Consider the following 17,089-nt stretch of genomic DNA (forward strand, 5'->3'; position numbering starts at 1 on the left):
GTAGCAGTACCGCATAGTGACGATATTTCAATGCGGCTCATAGATTGGACCCAAGCATTGCGTGGGCACTCGATTTGAGCTCGTGATAATCTATACACGTTTGCAAGAAAGGCTCCTGTGCGCTGCCATTTTGAGCGATGCTGGCGCCCCGTACCGTTTCCGCCATGCTGGGGTGCGCCAGGGGCACGTCAGTGGGGTGCGTGATGAGATGGGGCCGTTTGCTGCATCGCCGATGGGTTACGTTAGCGGCACACTTACTGTCTCGGAACGCAGGAGGAGGTATCCACAAAGAATCGTAGCGTCACATATTGTAGGACGGGGCATCTTTCAGGGTTGGAGCTGACTTTATAACGATCGCAGCCTCTGTTCCTGCATGTTGTGGAAGCCAGAGCCGCCGCGAGCGCAGCCATCGTTGATGCAAAAGCCCTGCGACTTTTGGCGCATTCTGAAGAGAGCGCCTTGAGACTTTAGATCTTTTTGAAAATTTTCGATTTGTTACCGCTTTAGGCATTTTATTTAATTGTACTTGCTATTTCGCTGTCGAAGACGACACGTGTACGTTTTATAACTATTTTTTTAAATTTCTTTCTGCGCTCAGTGGTGTACGCTTCGGCGAGAGACGCTTGGCAACATTGTACGACAACCAGCGAACGTCCTGCAGCTGGAGAGTAGGTCCGCCTCACCTTGGCGCGCGGTTTGAGGTTAAGCCGGAATCCCACTTGCAAGAAGAATTTGGGTAGTGTCCTGTGTCCAATTGCTGCAATGACGACAATAGACGAACCATAACAATGTCTGGTACTCAGCGCGTGCTCTGTGCCTTGCCAACCCCAGCGCATGGCTATGATCAACATTGGCGGCATATACTCGGCTCCGGATCACGTGGCCGCTTGTTCTGGCTGCGAGTTGAGAAATAAACGATGCTAGTTTTTTTTTAAATTATTTATGGAACTTTGATTGCGTGTGGTGAAAAACAAACGGGTATTTCAGAGGTCCTTAACGTCAGGGATCCGTTCTAAGTGGTATTTGAGCGAAATACATAAAACTTGAGCGTGTGAAAGAAAGCCTGCCAAGCCTAAAGCCTGGTTCAGACAGTTGCGTTTGACTGCGTTTGACTGCGTTGCGGCAGCGAGAAACCAGGACATCCCTGCTGCTTATATCGCGTGCCAAGATGATTCCTTGAATTGGATTGCACGCTTCATACGAAGCACAGATGTGCTGGTGACTAGCTTTCCGCACTCGACGCAACGCAGTCAAACGCAATCAAACGCAAGTGTCTGAACCGGCTTTTAGGCGTGCGAGCTGTTGAGACTCGACTCGAGACGCCTCTCCGCTCGTGCGCAAAATTTGGCAGTGCTTTCTTTCCTAGAAATCCGGCCCTGGTACGGGTCTTTCCTGTAGACGACATTTTCAGTCAGTCTCGGGCCCCGCGCTAGCCTGAGCTTTTTAATGTGCATCACGCAATAGATGACGCACAACCCCACGCCAGTACGATGCTAATCCACATCCAAACGGGGGGGCATGGGAATGGAGCTGCAGGATCCCCTTACCGCAATCCATAGCGAGAGTTTTTGCCCCAGGTGCTCCGAGTTGTGGAGAGTCAACGCGCCCGACCACCTTATCCTTCCTTTTTTGTTCCAAATATAGGACTGCTACTCTATGTAATGCAGCCGTAGGTCTTAATCGAGCCCTTGTGATGTCTGATATGAGGATTTGATCGGGACCATCATTGAATGTCGTTCTTGCAACACGCGATAGGAGAACTGCTTCGTGACCCCAGTGGAGTATTCGTTTATCATCGGGTATACCTTATTGTCTTCACTTTATTCGCTTATCAGCGGTTATAGATTGCGATGATTGGCCGTTCGCTCTGCCGTGATACAGGCGTTACCGCCGTTATAGTGACGCTGCTCAAGTGCCCTTTGCTTCTTTTTTTTTTCTTTTTCTTTTGTCTGGGACAGAAATTCCGTTTATGGTTCCGGAAAATTTTTTATCGTAATCCGTGCACACGCAGAGCAAAAGATAAGGGTGCGTAAAAGGCTGCGCTAAAACCGATCGTCTTTGGAGTTGCGAACGTTGCGAACAAGATCTCGGAGACACAACCATGGGCATTCATGCTCCGTTCAGTCTCACCCTCTTCATGTTTCTCTGGGCAATGTTGCTGCTTCAAAGAGGTAAGCAAATCGTTCACACAGGTGCAAAAATACGATTCCATGTGTGCAGTAGCGTTGCCAGAGGGGAGGCTTATGAAGCTTCAGCCCCCCCCCCCCCCCCCTCAAAACTGCATGCGATATCTATGACCTGTGGAAGTGGCCAGACACCTCAGCCTCCCCCCCCCCCTCCCTCCCTCCTCTTCCCGAGTAAACTCCCTGCAACACGAGACCACATTTAACCGAGGGTTTTCTCTCGATTTGCAACTGCGCACACACGGAGGAGGGGATGACACACTCTACAATCTCAACGTTAGTTCACATATTTGTAACGGCTTAAGGGGTATTCACACGGTGAATACTTTTCGGGTAAAGATGTGCGTGACGTCAGTGATCTGCAGAACCAGCGGGATTCCCTCCATGTCTCAGGCATAACGGCGGGGAGCCGAGGGGGATATCAATGTTAGCAGACGATCATTTCGATTCTGTCTCAACGGCAGGGCGCGGTCCGTGTTGACGATAGCAGAAAAATGGAGGCGTTCATGAAACCGTTATACGTGCATTATGGCAGCAGAGATGTTCGATAGAGAAGATGACGAACTGCTTGCTGTTAAGATAAATATGCTTCTTGAATGGGTGTATGCAACTCAAAAAGTGTGGAATAAAGAAAAAGAACTATTTGTATGAGGAGCGGCTTGAGGTCGGTATTACCTTCTTGCTTTGTGATTTGTTTCGGCCATTTTTCATCCGCTCCTGACAGCTTCACGGGCTGCGGAGACAATGACAAAACTCGGAACTTACTGTCACGCCCCGCGTGTCAATAGCCAAGCTGTTGTTGACGATAGCTGCAAGACGAGACTGTATAATTATGTTCGGCGCTTCAGTCAGGACGCCGCCAGTTTCCTGCCGAATAAACCCTTTTCAAAAGTGTTCGCCACCTAGTAGCCTGGTTCTCCAATTATCACAGTCCGCCAGCGCTTGGGTACGCATTCTGACCATCTAATGGACACGAGGGCTGCGTCAGCATTCGGCAGGAACTTGGATTCAATCGCAACTCTTGTGGTCAAGAAGCGGCGACCGCATGTTGCTCGATGGTCTTTTGAAAAGGGTCTATTCCAGGATCCCTTCGGTCTTTTGTGCTACCTTCTTCGTAGCATGTCACCGTGTTTTTCTTTTTCAGCTGCATGCGGCAGTGTGTCGCGCTGCGAGGCGGATAAACTTGCTTCCTGCATTACGAAGAACATGATAAATCCCCATATGCTTTTTATGGAGGGCAGCACAGAACTCGACGTGATTAACTCCTGCAAGTAAGCCCCTTCCTGCACACACACACACACACACACACACACAAACAAACACACACACAAACACACACACACACACACGCACACACACACACACACACACACACACATATATATATATATATATATATATATATATAAAATAACACTTCGAAGAAACATAAATAAGCCTATTGGCATCTCTAAATGAGGTACTTTTATGATCCAACGCGATGGCTTCCGTCATGAAACTTTGCCCGTGTGTCTCGCGAATGGACCTTTCTGGAAACGCCAGCGCTGCCAGTGAGTGCTCCGGGGCATTGTGGGAACTGGGAGGGTGTCGCGCCCTTTAGCCAAACCAAGTCTAGACTAGTCGAGCTTCTGCATGCTAAGTAGCTCACGCTACCGCCGGAACTTAAAGCCCCTCAATGTGTTCGCGTTTGTCGTGCAAGTAGCATCAAATGCGCCAGTGCACGAGGCCCGACTCTCGAGCGGCTCTTGGAAGAAATTGGCGGCGCAGCACTGAAATGAGTGGCTTTTTGAAGCGAATGGCGGCGGAGCACCCGCTCGCGGCACGTGCCTTGCGCGTTTCCACTACAATGGTCGGCGGTACTTGTAAAAAAAGTGCCTTTATCATGGGGCTTTACTGGAACCAGGCGAGGGGGAATTGGTCGATTGGGCTAGAGCACACCAGCTCGGAGCACATGGAGCGAAAGTTGGCGCTGCACTACCTAGGGATCCTGGGTTCAATTCCCACTAAAGCCACTGGGCCCTGGGAAAGTCGCGCCAAGTTCCCTGTGTGGTCGCCAGTTCGGTCCGTGAAATAAGCAACTTCTCCATGACCCCTCCGTTCTCGGTGAACCGATCTAAATTCGCTGTTGACAAGTAGCTTTATGGAGACGTTTCTTGTAGACCGAGATTTCGCTATCCACACACCGACGAAACAAGCGTACATCCTCGTACCACTACCACATGCGGTGTCGGTACTTGGAGGCACTGAAAAATAATTTTTCTGTATTGAAGTACGCAAGAAGAACACTATTATTGTAAGAGATAAATGGGCATGGGCATGATTGATAAGTCGATTGCATACGTAGTGCCGAAAACGCTTACATTGGCGTAAAACGCTTCCAGTAGGAAGATACTCCATGGTGATCTTGACGCGACAAGTTTAGAACGACCTCCTGGAAGCTTCGATAATTTGATTGGACTGAGATGGCTATTTCCATGGCAACGAAGTCCTGTCCACAGTGTTGTAAATAAAAGTTATAATCAGGTTTTTCTCCTAGTCATGATACCACTGTTGTAAATAAACTTTTCTGACCAGGTTAGCCAATCGCCTTGCGAGGTTTTGGTTGTCTGTATGTCAGTAACCGTTTGTGTCCGGCTAGCAGGTAAAGAAGGCAATGGCACTACTTTCTCAGGATCCAGTGCCTTTAATCCCTACCCCTGCCCGTTTCGATCTGGATGAGCATCGTACCGGCGTGCGGTCGTGTATCACTACTGCGTGATGCACGTTAAGGGGTATTCACACATGCGGCACGCGCATCCCACGACGAAAACGTCAGGCTATGCGATGTGCAAAAGCCTCGCGTTTTTATCTCGTGATGCGCGCGTGCCTCGCGTGAATACCGCTTTAAAGACCCAAAGCTAGCGGTTGTACTGCACTGGCTATATTTCTCATCTACAGCTGGGAGACAAGTGGCCCGTTGAGGCAGACCAAGTTCTAGGCTGTTTAAACCCACACACACCCCAGTTTTTTTTATTATTTTAACGGTGTTCGAACGCTGTTTCCCGAACTGCGTTTTTATTTTTGTTGGCGAAGGAAAAACAACATGTACCAACTATACTCTGTTTCAGTGTACGATGTACCGCAATGGACGCGACGACCTACACGAGCCAATGCATAGTTCGTAGCTTGTCTTGTGAATTCGAGCTCGCCGCGTCGCTCCGCTCTACCGGAAGGACACCCGACACCCTTTCAACTATGAATTGGCTCCGGTTGCTCGTAGCTTCCTTTGCGGTCCATCGTATGGTGAAACAATGTATAGCTAAGCTAATTTCCGTAGCAAAAAAAAAAAAAGAAGAAAAACCCATGGATGATTGAGTAATACCTCGCTCTTTTGGCGCATGGCCCGCGTGCAATAAGCCATAAAAAAAAAAAAGAAAAAAAAAACGGTGGCTTATCCAGAATGTTGGCCAAATTAAAATATGAAAGACGTTTAGATATCTCTGCAATGCGAAATTAGGGCGCAGCTCTTGAGGAGGTTATGCTCCTCCCAACGTTACTAAAACACTCAGTTGGGAAACTCGCCGTCGAAAACTGGGCCGCTGGCGTCGACCGAGACCGAGCTAAATGCGACAACAGCGCCACTCTTTATCATTTGTCTGTACTGTGGTCACCTTGAGCTTTTTGAAAGCCTGTTTTTGCGTAAAAACAAACGAAAAAGACTCTCTTTGTATGAAATTTATTGGAGTTTAGTACCAAAAGAGGGGCGCGTTATGTTTTTAAAATCTCTAGTTTGCAGGGTTTTGCGGCACAATTAATATTGTTTTTATACAACCATGCCTCGGCGGGCCTTTCAGGTAGCACGTCCCGCCCTAGGTGCATTTTAACTTCTGTAGTTCAACGCGGCGCGTCCGCCGGGGAGACGGGGGTGGCATCCCTGTAACCTCTACCGCTGTATCTGTTCTTAAAGCCAAAATAGAAGTCATGTGCAGTTTTTCTGGTGGCCGCTGCGGGAGAAATGGTGGCGTTGTGTTCGTCATTAGCTCGGTGCTCGGAGACAGTTTGGGGCCACTTTATCAAAGCTGCCTCTATGGGAGTTTCCCAACTGAGTGTTTTAGTAACGTTGGCTCCTCCGTACCCTACCCCCCTTCTCCTTAACCCGCTGAACCCAGCGGGGAAATTTCCCACGAAATTTAGCGGGGAAGTTTTTCCTCTAAATTTAACAGGGAAATTTGCAGCTAAATTTAGCGACAAAATTCCCCGCTTAATTTAGCGAAAGCATTTTGTCCGCTAAATTTAGCGGGGAAAGTTTGCTGATAATTTTAGCGGGTAATTTTTATCCGCTAAATTTAGCGGAGAAAATGACGTCCCAAGACCTCATGTCACATCACCTTTGAACAAATACAGTTTCTACGCTAGATATAGGGGGAAAATTGACATCACGTGACCTCAACACCAATTTAATCTTCCGCTAAATTTAGCGGAGCGGTTACGCCGACGGCGACGCCGCGAAACGCGGAAACGGGCGCCCAAGAGCTGCGCTCTAAAAAGAGAGTGGACAGACGTGGTGCGGTTGGGGGTTTCTGACATCATGAGGGAAAAGCAGCGCGAGGCACGGGGCGCTCCAATGATTACCGTCTGCCGTACACAGGGACCGAACGCGAACGTATCTAACGTGGTCCACGCAGGTGGTACGGCTGTTGCAGCAGACGACGGAGCAGCGACCCTCATTGTTCCCATAATGCCTCACGCGCGCCGCTTGAGGGCGCGCGCTACTTTCCACTGGCGGCCATAGCTGTGTGCGCAAATACTGAGCGCGTGCTGACGGCGAGCTTCCTCAGTTTTTTTGCAACGTGCATTCCGCACCATCAAGACTGTCGGTCTTAGCAGCCTACTGATGTGAGCTCGTTCTGAGCATGCGCTCTAAACAGCACCCACAAATATGGCGTCCAGTGAATACTCCCTTTTAGGACACGTTCTAAATTTTTTTTCGGTGTTTTTTTTTTTTGTTGCTACGACAGATATTTTCTATAGTCCCTGATCTTCTTTTACCTCTAATATTTCCAGTAAGGTGAACGACGCACTGACGTGCACGAACGAGGTGATCGTCGATGGATGTTCAGAAGAGGTGAAACGTGCTCTGCCTACTGTGCAAGCGAACTTTGGTCTCGTACGCGATACTCTCTGCGGCAAAGACGTCCTCGTGGGTATGTAAATTTTCGTCGACTCCGCCTTCTGACATATCAGACAATACAGTCAATCAGAACTTAAGAAACAACGGACGATGCCCATTCTGATCACGCTTCTTCCTCTATGATTTGCTCTTGGGCATTCGAATCGACTGACGAAGAAACACCATTTCCTGCGGAGCGACGAGAGGAAATTATCACCATGCATTGCAATTATTAAGCTGTCCATATAATGCCCGGAACATGGAATTATAATTCTAGATAGAAGCAGACAGCAACGAGTCTATAAGACGCTTTCAGCGCGCGCCAAATTCAGCCGCCATAGCCGACCTTCTCTTGTCTTACCGAGATGTCGAGCGACTGAAGCGGGCGTTGACGAGTCTCCACAAAGGCCTGTGCTGGGGAGAAGGACACGGTAGAATCTGAAATGGCAATTACCTGTCCTGCTGTGGTAATGATGAAGTGGATCGAACGGAATAAGAGGAAACAAAAACTGAAGGTCGCTTATGGCGGCGCCCATGCACAGCTGCCTGAAAGCGTCTATAGGGTGGTGCCAAGTCAGCAGGCTCGATCTAAAATGGACCGTAAAAATTGACGCCTGCACGTAGCGATCTAAACTTTTCGTCTAAAGTGTAATTCACTGGTCTTTTTTTTTTTTTTTTTTGTAAAATTACAAAGCGTAGATCTCTTTTAGTAAAAAAATAGGGCCAAGAAACTTGCCAGGGTCTACGGCGGGCGGCAACCTAGACGACAGGCTCCAGTAGCAGGGTGTGTTTGGCGTTCATATTGACGTGGGCTATGTAAAGTGTCTCGTTTTATTCTTTTCTATCCCAGGCAGCTTTTATCGGGCACTTGTTCTCAAAGATTTCGAGCGTGCGGGTTAGGTGTTGAACATAGAAAAAGCGTCTTCAAACAGAGCAGAAAGAATAATCCAGTACTTACCTATTGAAAATCAGACTATGTTACGTGGCCTTCAATTTATTTTTATCGCACATGCCCAGGGAGTTACTGATCTAGTGTTACTGCGTAGTTCTTGCTATGTCTTTTGGTTTTCCACATCTCCTTGGTTCGTTTGGCAAGTATATCCCCCATGCTGAAAAGCGCTAACGTCGTGTTCGCGCTAACAATGTCCGACAGTGCACATAAATGCATGTACTAAGGCTTTTTAGCACCGCTCTTAAAATGCAATGATTTTGAATGGAAACCGCCGTAAATGATTAATTATTTTGCCCGCCTGACTGAGAAATGCTCCAGGATACCTAGTCCGAAGAAATTATTCGGGATATTTTCATTTCTAATCGAGCGCAGAAAGAGAATGCACTCGCTTTTTCCATAGAAATTCATTACCGGAAGTCAATTTTCCACCGGTTGCTGTCTGCTTGAATGTGCGACAGCACCCTAGTGCCAGTTGAACCTCTAGTGTATATTATAATACCTGTATGGCCTGGAATGCCTCTCCGACTCACCGCGTCCGACAAAAGGGTCTCTATATTTCGCCTCACCTTAGCATGAACTATTGTTAGCCGCGCATGCTAAAAGTGCGAGCTGTTTGCTTTGGATGAGGCCTCGCCGGCTGCACAAGCGCTTGTGCGGCGAGTGCTCCAATCGCGCTTGAACAGCCTTCGCAGTTAGTCCATGCTAAGGTAGGAAGAAGTATAGACTTCCTCCTGACACGGTCATATTAAAATAATCGGGTTTTCCCGCTCGTAATAATCCAAGTGCCAGTTTTTTTTTTTTTGTTTTTATTTGAGTGTACCTGAATTTATTCCAGTTTTACACGAATTTAATTCAAGTGTCAATAAATTTAAGCCAAGTGTCCAACAATTTAATCCCAATACCATTATTTTAATTCGAGAGTCGCTAAATTTAATCCGTTAAAATATGTCAAATAAATGTGAGTATTAACTCGTCTGTTACAACCGTTTTAGAGGTCTAAATTGCTTGAAAGTCATGCGTGACTGGTTCTCTCTTGAATTTTGAGGGACTTCTTAGACCATATTACGTAAGTTTGAGACTGTGTTTTGTCGGTTTTAGAAAAGTAACGAAATTTTTCAAAAGCTTGACAATGAAACCGTGTTTGGAAAGTTGGGATTTCAGTTAAGCGTATGAAATCAATGAAACATTTTCATTGCAAATCAAGATGCTGATTTTTGACGGCGTGTATTCGCCGCTGGAATAGGCGGGTTGCATGTCCTCGGTTTGAAGGGCAAGCACAATCTGCTTGAAATGATTGCGATCCTACGCCGCGCAATCGACACGTTGAATTTTCTGCATTGCTTCAAACGGCGACCGTTTGGAGCGTCTGCCATCGGTGTTCCTTCACGGTGGTAGCTCCAGGCCGTGAAAGTACTGCTGCGCAAGGCTCACTGAGGTAAGTTTTCACGCTAGACTTATACTTGGAAAACCTCCCTTCAATTAGGTTGGAGAAAGGACTGTATGGCAGTAAGTACTTCAAAGAGTGCCCCAGAGATAAGGCGGCGTCTGCGGCTCGTTGGTGTGCGGGAGCATTATCAAATATACTGCCCGCATCCTGGTCAGCAGCTGTTGCTATGATCTCTCTTGAAACTTTTGCCAGGAGGTAGCTGAAACTCCACCAGTAAGGACACGTTTTCCACACTTCTCCGCAAGAGGATCCCGTCAGCAGACATGCATGCGAGGATTGTGATATTATGCCCTCTGGTACCTTAGTTCTCGCAACGGGGTCCTTCCCACATTCCGACCTCCCAAACCTTCGACTATGCATCAAATACAAGAGTTTGTCACGTCTACATAATGACGAAGTTGAATTGGGCCGTCCCCCTGCAGACACGAAGAGGATCCATTCCTTGCCTTTTTTACATCATCGCCATTTTGGTCTACCGTCTGCAGAGAAAGTTGCTTTGTTGTTTAACCGTGTCCATCCAAAAGTCTGCCAATTGTAGATAGGTTGATTTAAATACCTAGACCAGTTGCTCCAAGCTTTTGTTTGGCTTGCTTCTGAGTGTAGGTTGGATGTTCATTTATCATAGCCGCCAGACCTTGCACAACATTAGAGGCGAATATCTTCTTTGAGCCTCCTGTGAGCTTTCGGTTCACCTCTGCCAGTCTTCGCAATTGACCGAGCAGTTTTCGCGTAAATTCCTAGTGTTTCAGCATGTTGCTTGCTGATAACGCCTCGTCACCAGGAGTCAAGCAGCCGTGCCACATCTTGATCGGATACCTTTTGGTAGGATTGCTTAGGTAGGTTTAAATTTTTTCGAGGCTGACCTCGACACCTTGCCTTAGACAAACTTATTGCCAAGAGCGTTCAGAAGTACGGGTGACTTGTGTGCAAATCGTCGAGCCGCTCTAATCGTTTTTATCTGGTTCGGAAAATTGAGAGTTGGCCGACACCTTAAACCAAGAGGGAGATGCCAGGTTATCGTCGGCAACCGCGGCACTGCGCAAGCATACCACGAAGTGCTTGCAGACGACGCAAGAAGCGCTGTCCTATGGTTTCATCAACGGACGCCGTCTGCAATTCCACAGTGACCGTCAGCGTAAATTTCGCAATATATTTGAGCTGGGCCGCTGCTTCATCAACGGGTTTCGTCTGCTACTTTAAATTGCCTGCAAACACGCGCCGTGTCGCGGTTCGAGACGATAACCTGGCATCTCCTTCTTGGTTTCAGACATCGGCTGATTCTCAAGTCTCCGAGGCAGATAAAAATGATTGGAGTGGTTCGACGATTTGCATGCAAGTAACCCGCATTTGTGAACGCTCTTCGCAATGGGTTTACCTAATGCAAGGTGCCGAGATTGCTCTCGAAAGGATCCAAACATACCTAAACAATCCTACTAAAAGGAATCCGATCAAGATCGGGCGCGGCTGCTTGACTGCTGGCGACGAGGCGCTAACATCGAGCAACTTGCGGAAACACTAGGAATTTACGTGAAAACTGCTCGTTCAGTTGCGAAGACTGAGAAATGAACTAAAACCCAGAGGAGGCTAAAAAAAAACAAAAGAACATGCGACTCCGAAGTTGTGCAGGATCTGGCAGCTATGGTGGATGAACACCCAACCTACACGCTGAAGCAACTCAAACAAGAAATTGAAGCGACTCGACCAGGGATTAAAATCAGCCTATCTACAATTGAAAAACTCTTGGATGAACCGGCGGTCAAACCACAAAAACTTTCTCTGCAGCCCGTAGACTAATATCGCGATGGCGTAACAAGTGCAAGAAAAGAATACGCTTCGTGGCTGCAGGGAGACGGCACGCTTCAACTTCAATATTACGTTGACGACTCAAACTCTAATATGTGTGTAGTCGAAGGCTTGGGAGGTCAAGACGTAGGAAAGACGCCGTCGTAAGAACGGCAGGTACAAGAGGGTTCATGTGGAGAAGTGTGGAAAAAGTTCCCTGGTTGACTTTCAACGATTTCCTTGAGGAAGTTTCGAGGGAGATATTGGCAAACAACTCCTGCACTCTAAAAAAAACCTTGCGTCTACTTTCCCCCAAAACACTTGGAGAGCCAATCACCGCAACTTGCGGAGGCAGCTCAACGAATGACGACGCCAAAACATAGTAAAAAAAAAAAACCAGTCTGAGTTGCCATTAAGCAATGGAAGCATGGCATTTTGCATTGCTTAAACACGCAACTGAGACTGCATTTTTTTGGTTTAAACATATGATTCGGCATCGTCATTCGCTGAGCTGCGTCCGTAAGTTGCGGTATTTAGCTCTTCGAGTGTTGTGCGAAGAAGTAGACGTACGGGCGTTTTTTTATAGTGTGGTCATAATATTTTATAATGTTCCCGCACATCGACGAGCCGCAGATGCCGCCTTGTCCCAGGGGCACTCTTTGAGGTACTTACGGGCATACAGTCCGTTCTTCAACCCGATTGAACGGAAGATTTCCAAGTTCAAGTCCGGCGTGAAAGCTTACCTTAGTGAGCATAGCGCAGCAGTACTTGCGCGACCTGAAGCTACAACCTTAAAGGAATACCGATTGCAACTGCTCCAAACGGTCGCCGTTCGAAGCAATGCAGAAATTTCACCATGTTGATTGCGCAGACAATTATTTCAAGTACATTGTGCCTGTCCTTCAAACCGAGGACATGAAACTCACATATTCGAGCGTAGAATTCACGCTCGAATATGTTTTCGTTTTCGTGGTATAAAAACTGGATCGCACGCTTGCGACTGCTTACAACAGGAGAGGCTTATAACCGGCTTTTAAGTCTCTTGCGACTATACTTACGACCGGCTGTGCAGCTGCGCAGCCAGGTGAGCGGTTGCAACGGGCTTAAAAACCCGTTTTTAATTCTGGACCACACACTCAACTGTTTACGACCAGAGAAGATAAGACCTTTTGTTTAGGCCACTCGTGACGGCTTACGGCCGGCTACAGTGCTGCGCAGCCGGTCGTAAGCCCTCAGAAGAGGTTTAAAAACCGATATCGTCTCAATGGGTCGTAGTCAAACGCAAGCGCGTGAACAGGCCTCAAACCTCTACGTGTTCAAGCAGTTGCCAGTGTACGAGCGAGCCTCAATATATAAAAGTACTCGATTGCACGATCGCCTCCCCCTCTCTCGATCGCCCCCATTCCATTTCTCATCTTAATTACATTTCATTTATTTCACCTTAAAGGCCCAGTTAGGGCATTACATAAGGTTCAGATCACGCTGCCGCTTGATGCCACTGAAGGCCGCGTCTACATTATCAAAGTTGCTGGTTCCAGGCATCATCGAGTTCAGCAGGTGCAGAGACGCGCGCATCATGGAGACGTGCCGGACGGCAGCCCGTCACCACGAGAAGCAGGGTTCGCGGAACAAGACCACATTCTCCGAAGACGCCAAGTGCAGGTAACGTTCCCGGCCTCGTGTGTAGGGGCACATATCCTCCTCTAAATTCACAAAGCTTGGCAGTTCGACGACGGAGCCATAGAGTGCCCGGTCGTAGAGTTGGACCGCGACGATCTGGTAGCACCGAGCATCAAAGAGCCATTTCTCGGTGAACCTGGACGTCCGCGCACAGCTTCTGATGCGGCGAGGACCCGAAACACACTTGTTCGCTCGTTAGAAGTGTGTTTCGGCGTCTCGCCGCAGCGGGGCGCCAGTCACGTGGCTCTCCTCTCATCCGTTGTCCTCCGCTCCACCTTTTCTATTTCGGCGGCCGCTTCTCATGGCGATCTGCCAGGCTTTGTCAGGATATAGGAGGCTAAAGTAGGGGTATTTCGATGGACGTCAGATTGTTGGACGTGGTAAACGCTGTTCATATATACATCGTGCTAAACTGACACGGTATTGGGGCTGCAGTCACGCACACCTCGAGCATCTTATAGTAACATGTTAGCTTCATACATACTTGAAACATGTATGGAGGCAACTTTTACATCACCATTACTGGATCATCATTACACGGGTGAAACACGACTGAGGCAGTGTCTGAAGACTGTCCTCTGTGTGACCGGCACTGAGAGCTTAAAGCCGTGGTCGTACATAATATTAATTGAAAAAAAAAAACAATCTGCATGCCGACACTCTATGGGGCGTATTTCTTTCTTTGCATGACGGCCCTGTGACTTGGAGAACATAATAGCGCTTCACGACAGGGACGAAGAGTAGGAACGAGACAACACAATCGCATTGTGCTGTCTCGTTCCTACTCTTCGTCCCTGTCGTGAAGCGCTATTATGTTCTCCAAGTTTCAGTTCCAACTCGCCCAAGAATCCGCATGGCCCTGTGACATTGGTAAAAAATAAATGAAAGCTGTCTGCAAACATGTTGAAGCTTAAAGCAAAGCTGTGTGCAAACATGTTGAAGCTTAAAGCAAACTTATTTCGAACAGGCTTCAGGCTTGTCCGCAGATGCTTCAGTCATTATCCTGCCTGAAACGAACACGGAAGGGCCTTTCGTACAACCAACGAGAAGTGGAGACTGCGGCTTGGAAGGAAGCACACGTTCGCTTTTACTTGTAGACGCTGAATCTCGGTGTTCGTGAACAGTGTGCCGTGCTTATATAGTGGTCAGAATGTGTCACTTTTAAGTATTTTTTCCCCTCCTCTTTCAAGTTCTCATTTAGCCTCACCATCGTCCCTTCCCTCGGCACAAAGGAACCAAACCGGGACAATGACCCATTAATCAGCCTCTGCATTTCAGTTCCGTTCTTTCTTCCTTTGAGTTTTTTTCTGCCATCTTATAGGCACGCGTTCTTTGTCAAATAAACACTGAAGTATCCTAGTGAAAAATCTTATGTACATAAGAAATACTTTCGTGCATTAAACGCGTAGGATCAAATAAAATCATATAAGAGCATATAAAAACCTTATAAGAGCAATATAATATTATCTAGGAAGTTGTAAGAATTGACTTATCCGTTTCTTAAAACTTATTATATACTCTTGTATTTTATTATATGTACTGATATGATCTCATTGATCAGATGCGTTCTTTGAACAAAGAAATTTCTTATACGTATTAGATTTTTCACTAGGGTACGAGGGACCGCCAAATCAGTCCTTTAAGTTATTTTTTATGCGAATTCATTACACAAAAGTAAAACACGTTATTTACTATCTTTGGACATAGTATTCTTCAATCCCTACAATACACGTCTTCCAGCGCTAATAATTGCGTAACAAATGCGTAATTGCGGGGAGGGGGAGGGGGTCACATGACTTCGATGGGGGGGGGGGGGGGGGGGTCACGGGCACGTGATCTGGGGGTCACGTGACCTCGCGGTTACGCCGACGGCGACGGCGACGCCGCTCACGCCGGAAACGGACCCCTAAGAGCTGCGCTCTAAAAAGTGAAAGCCGTTTACAACTCCCTGTGACGCCGAATTAGAGCGCAGGTCTTGAGGAGGAGGAGGAAAGGGTACTGAGGGGGGGGGGGGGTGATGTGATTTCGCGGTGGGGGGGTCACGTGATCACCCCGAGATCACGTGACCCCCCTCCCCGAAATCACCGAAGGTACCCAGGTCCTCCGGACGTCCTCCCGAGGTCCTCCCGAAAAAACCCGAGGTCCTCCCGAGGTCCTCCCGAAGGAACCCGAGGTCCTCCGGGAGGCCCTCGCTACTCGTCGCCGCCGACGCCGACGCCGCTCAAGCCGGAAACGGGCGCCTAAGAGCTGCGCTCTAAAATGTCAAAAAAGTTAATATGATGTTTTGCCATCTTAGGCACGAGTTCCCTATCATATTAAAACTGCAGATACGGGGGACGGTGAAATAAGAACCTTAAATTATTTTTGCTACAAATTTATTACACCCAAAAGTGGGACACTGAGTCTACACTATGTTTTAAAAAGTTTCCATTCCGCACAATACAAGGCTTTTAGCGCTGAATAATTGCCGAAATTTCCCATCAACATTTGTTTTGTAGCTTGCAAAGTCATTTATACACCGCGTGTTGCAGCTTTTCATTCAACCAAACATGCATTCCTCCCATTGTCTTGAGCGGTACAAAAATGTGGTAATCACTAGGGGCGAGAACGATGACCTGATATTCACAGTATCTCGGTGACTTTCTTTTACATTAAGATGACTTCCTTCGCTGCAATGAACTGTTTTTACCTCTCAGTGTGCCTGTGCTGTCCAGGAGAGACTGTCGCGGAACTCACGCAGTTGTGAACTTCCTAGTGCACTTGCTAGAGTGACAGATAAGCTTCAGCATATCGCAGCTTTAGTCGACGAAGAATTTCAATATTCTTCACTGACAGAACGCTGCTCCAAAAGGGTCGTCCATCTTTACTCTGCAACTGTGACGTAATACCGATTGTCTGCGTTGTACGGACAGGGCAGTGTAGTCTTTGCCTTCATGGCATATACCATACGCCCGCCTGTTTTTGTTTCTTGCAGAGCCTTCAAAACGGAATTTGACTGCACGCTGCAAGCGACAACAGGGTGTCCCCCAGCTGCCCAGCCAGGAACAGAGGCCAGGAAAGAATTCATCCGCGGCCTTCTAGCGCTAGAAAGATGTCCGACTCTGGGTGACGGCGGGGACGCGGGCTCTATTTCCGCACCTTGGAACTCGGTGATCTTGGGAGCCCTGTGTTCCACGTTATTGTACCCACTCTTGTATCAAGCACCCATGTTGCAAGCTTAGAGCTAAACTCAGCATCATTGTACGCTCGTAGCCTTCCTTTCCGGACGCTTAAAAAACAGTCTCTGCAAACAACGAGAAAGCGCTTTCTATACGCAGCTACGCCATGTTAAGATATCTGAGCCGGCTTGCTAGAATGGACGTCTTAGCTGAGGCTGCGTGAAAGAAAGCCTGCCAAGCCCGAGACGCGTGAGCACTTGGGGCACCTCGACTTGGACTCGACCTCACTTGCCACTGCGTTCATCCCTTAGCTTTGGAAGCGCTTTCTTTCGCGAACTCTTCGCAAAGACTGTTTTATCCAAACCAGCCCTGACGTCCTGGTATTCTGAATTTCGAAGAATACGATAGATGCAGCGGAGCTAACGCGAGCCATAACATAAATAGACGGATTATTCTTTCCTATGTTGATTATATATCATTGAATAAAATGTTGACCAGTAGTTCGTTTCGAGCTTTGAATAAGTTTGTGATGTACTACATTTGTCCCAAAATGAAGTGCTATTCATCATTGTATGGTTTATATTCACTTTTCTTTATTAATGTAGGCACGACCGCTCAATTCTCGTTCACGTTCCGCTGTGAATGACCTGCCGATTTTACCTCAATGACGACTTTTTTTTTTTTTTTTTTTTTGTAGTCTTTTTGCCGCTCGAAGATCATCCTTAAAGGGATACTACA

General features: G+C 47.6%; 1 protein-coding gene across 1 annotated transcript; it reads left to right on the forward strand.

Moving 5' to 3' along the window:
- Positions 1-1,915: 1,915 nt before the first annotated feature.
- Positions 1,916-16,854, forward strand: LOC115332844. Its single transcript, XM_040206880.3, has 5 exons — positions 1,916-2,171; positions 3,328-3,454; positions 7,227-7,366; positions 13,052-13,175; positions 16,168-16,854. Exons 1-5 carry the CDS (start codon positions 2,102-2,104, stop codon positions 16,412-16,414), a joined length of 708 nt encoding a protein of 235 aa, XP_040062814.1. The 5' UTR covers positions 1,916-2,101; the 3' UTR covers positions 16,415-16,854.
- The last annotated feature ends 235 nt before the right edge of the window (positions 16,855-17,089 follow it).

This window comes from Ixodes scapularis, unplaced genomic scaffold (genome assembly GCF_016920785.2).
Source record: "Ixodes scapularis isolate PalLabHiFi unplaced genomic scaffold, ASM1692078v2 PGA_scaffold8__174_contigs__length_109621045, whole genome shotgun sequence".
Lineage (NCBI taxonomy): Eukaryota > Metazoa > Arthropoda > Arachnida > Ixodida > Ixodidae > Ixodes > Ixodes scapularis.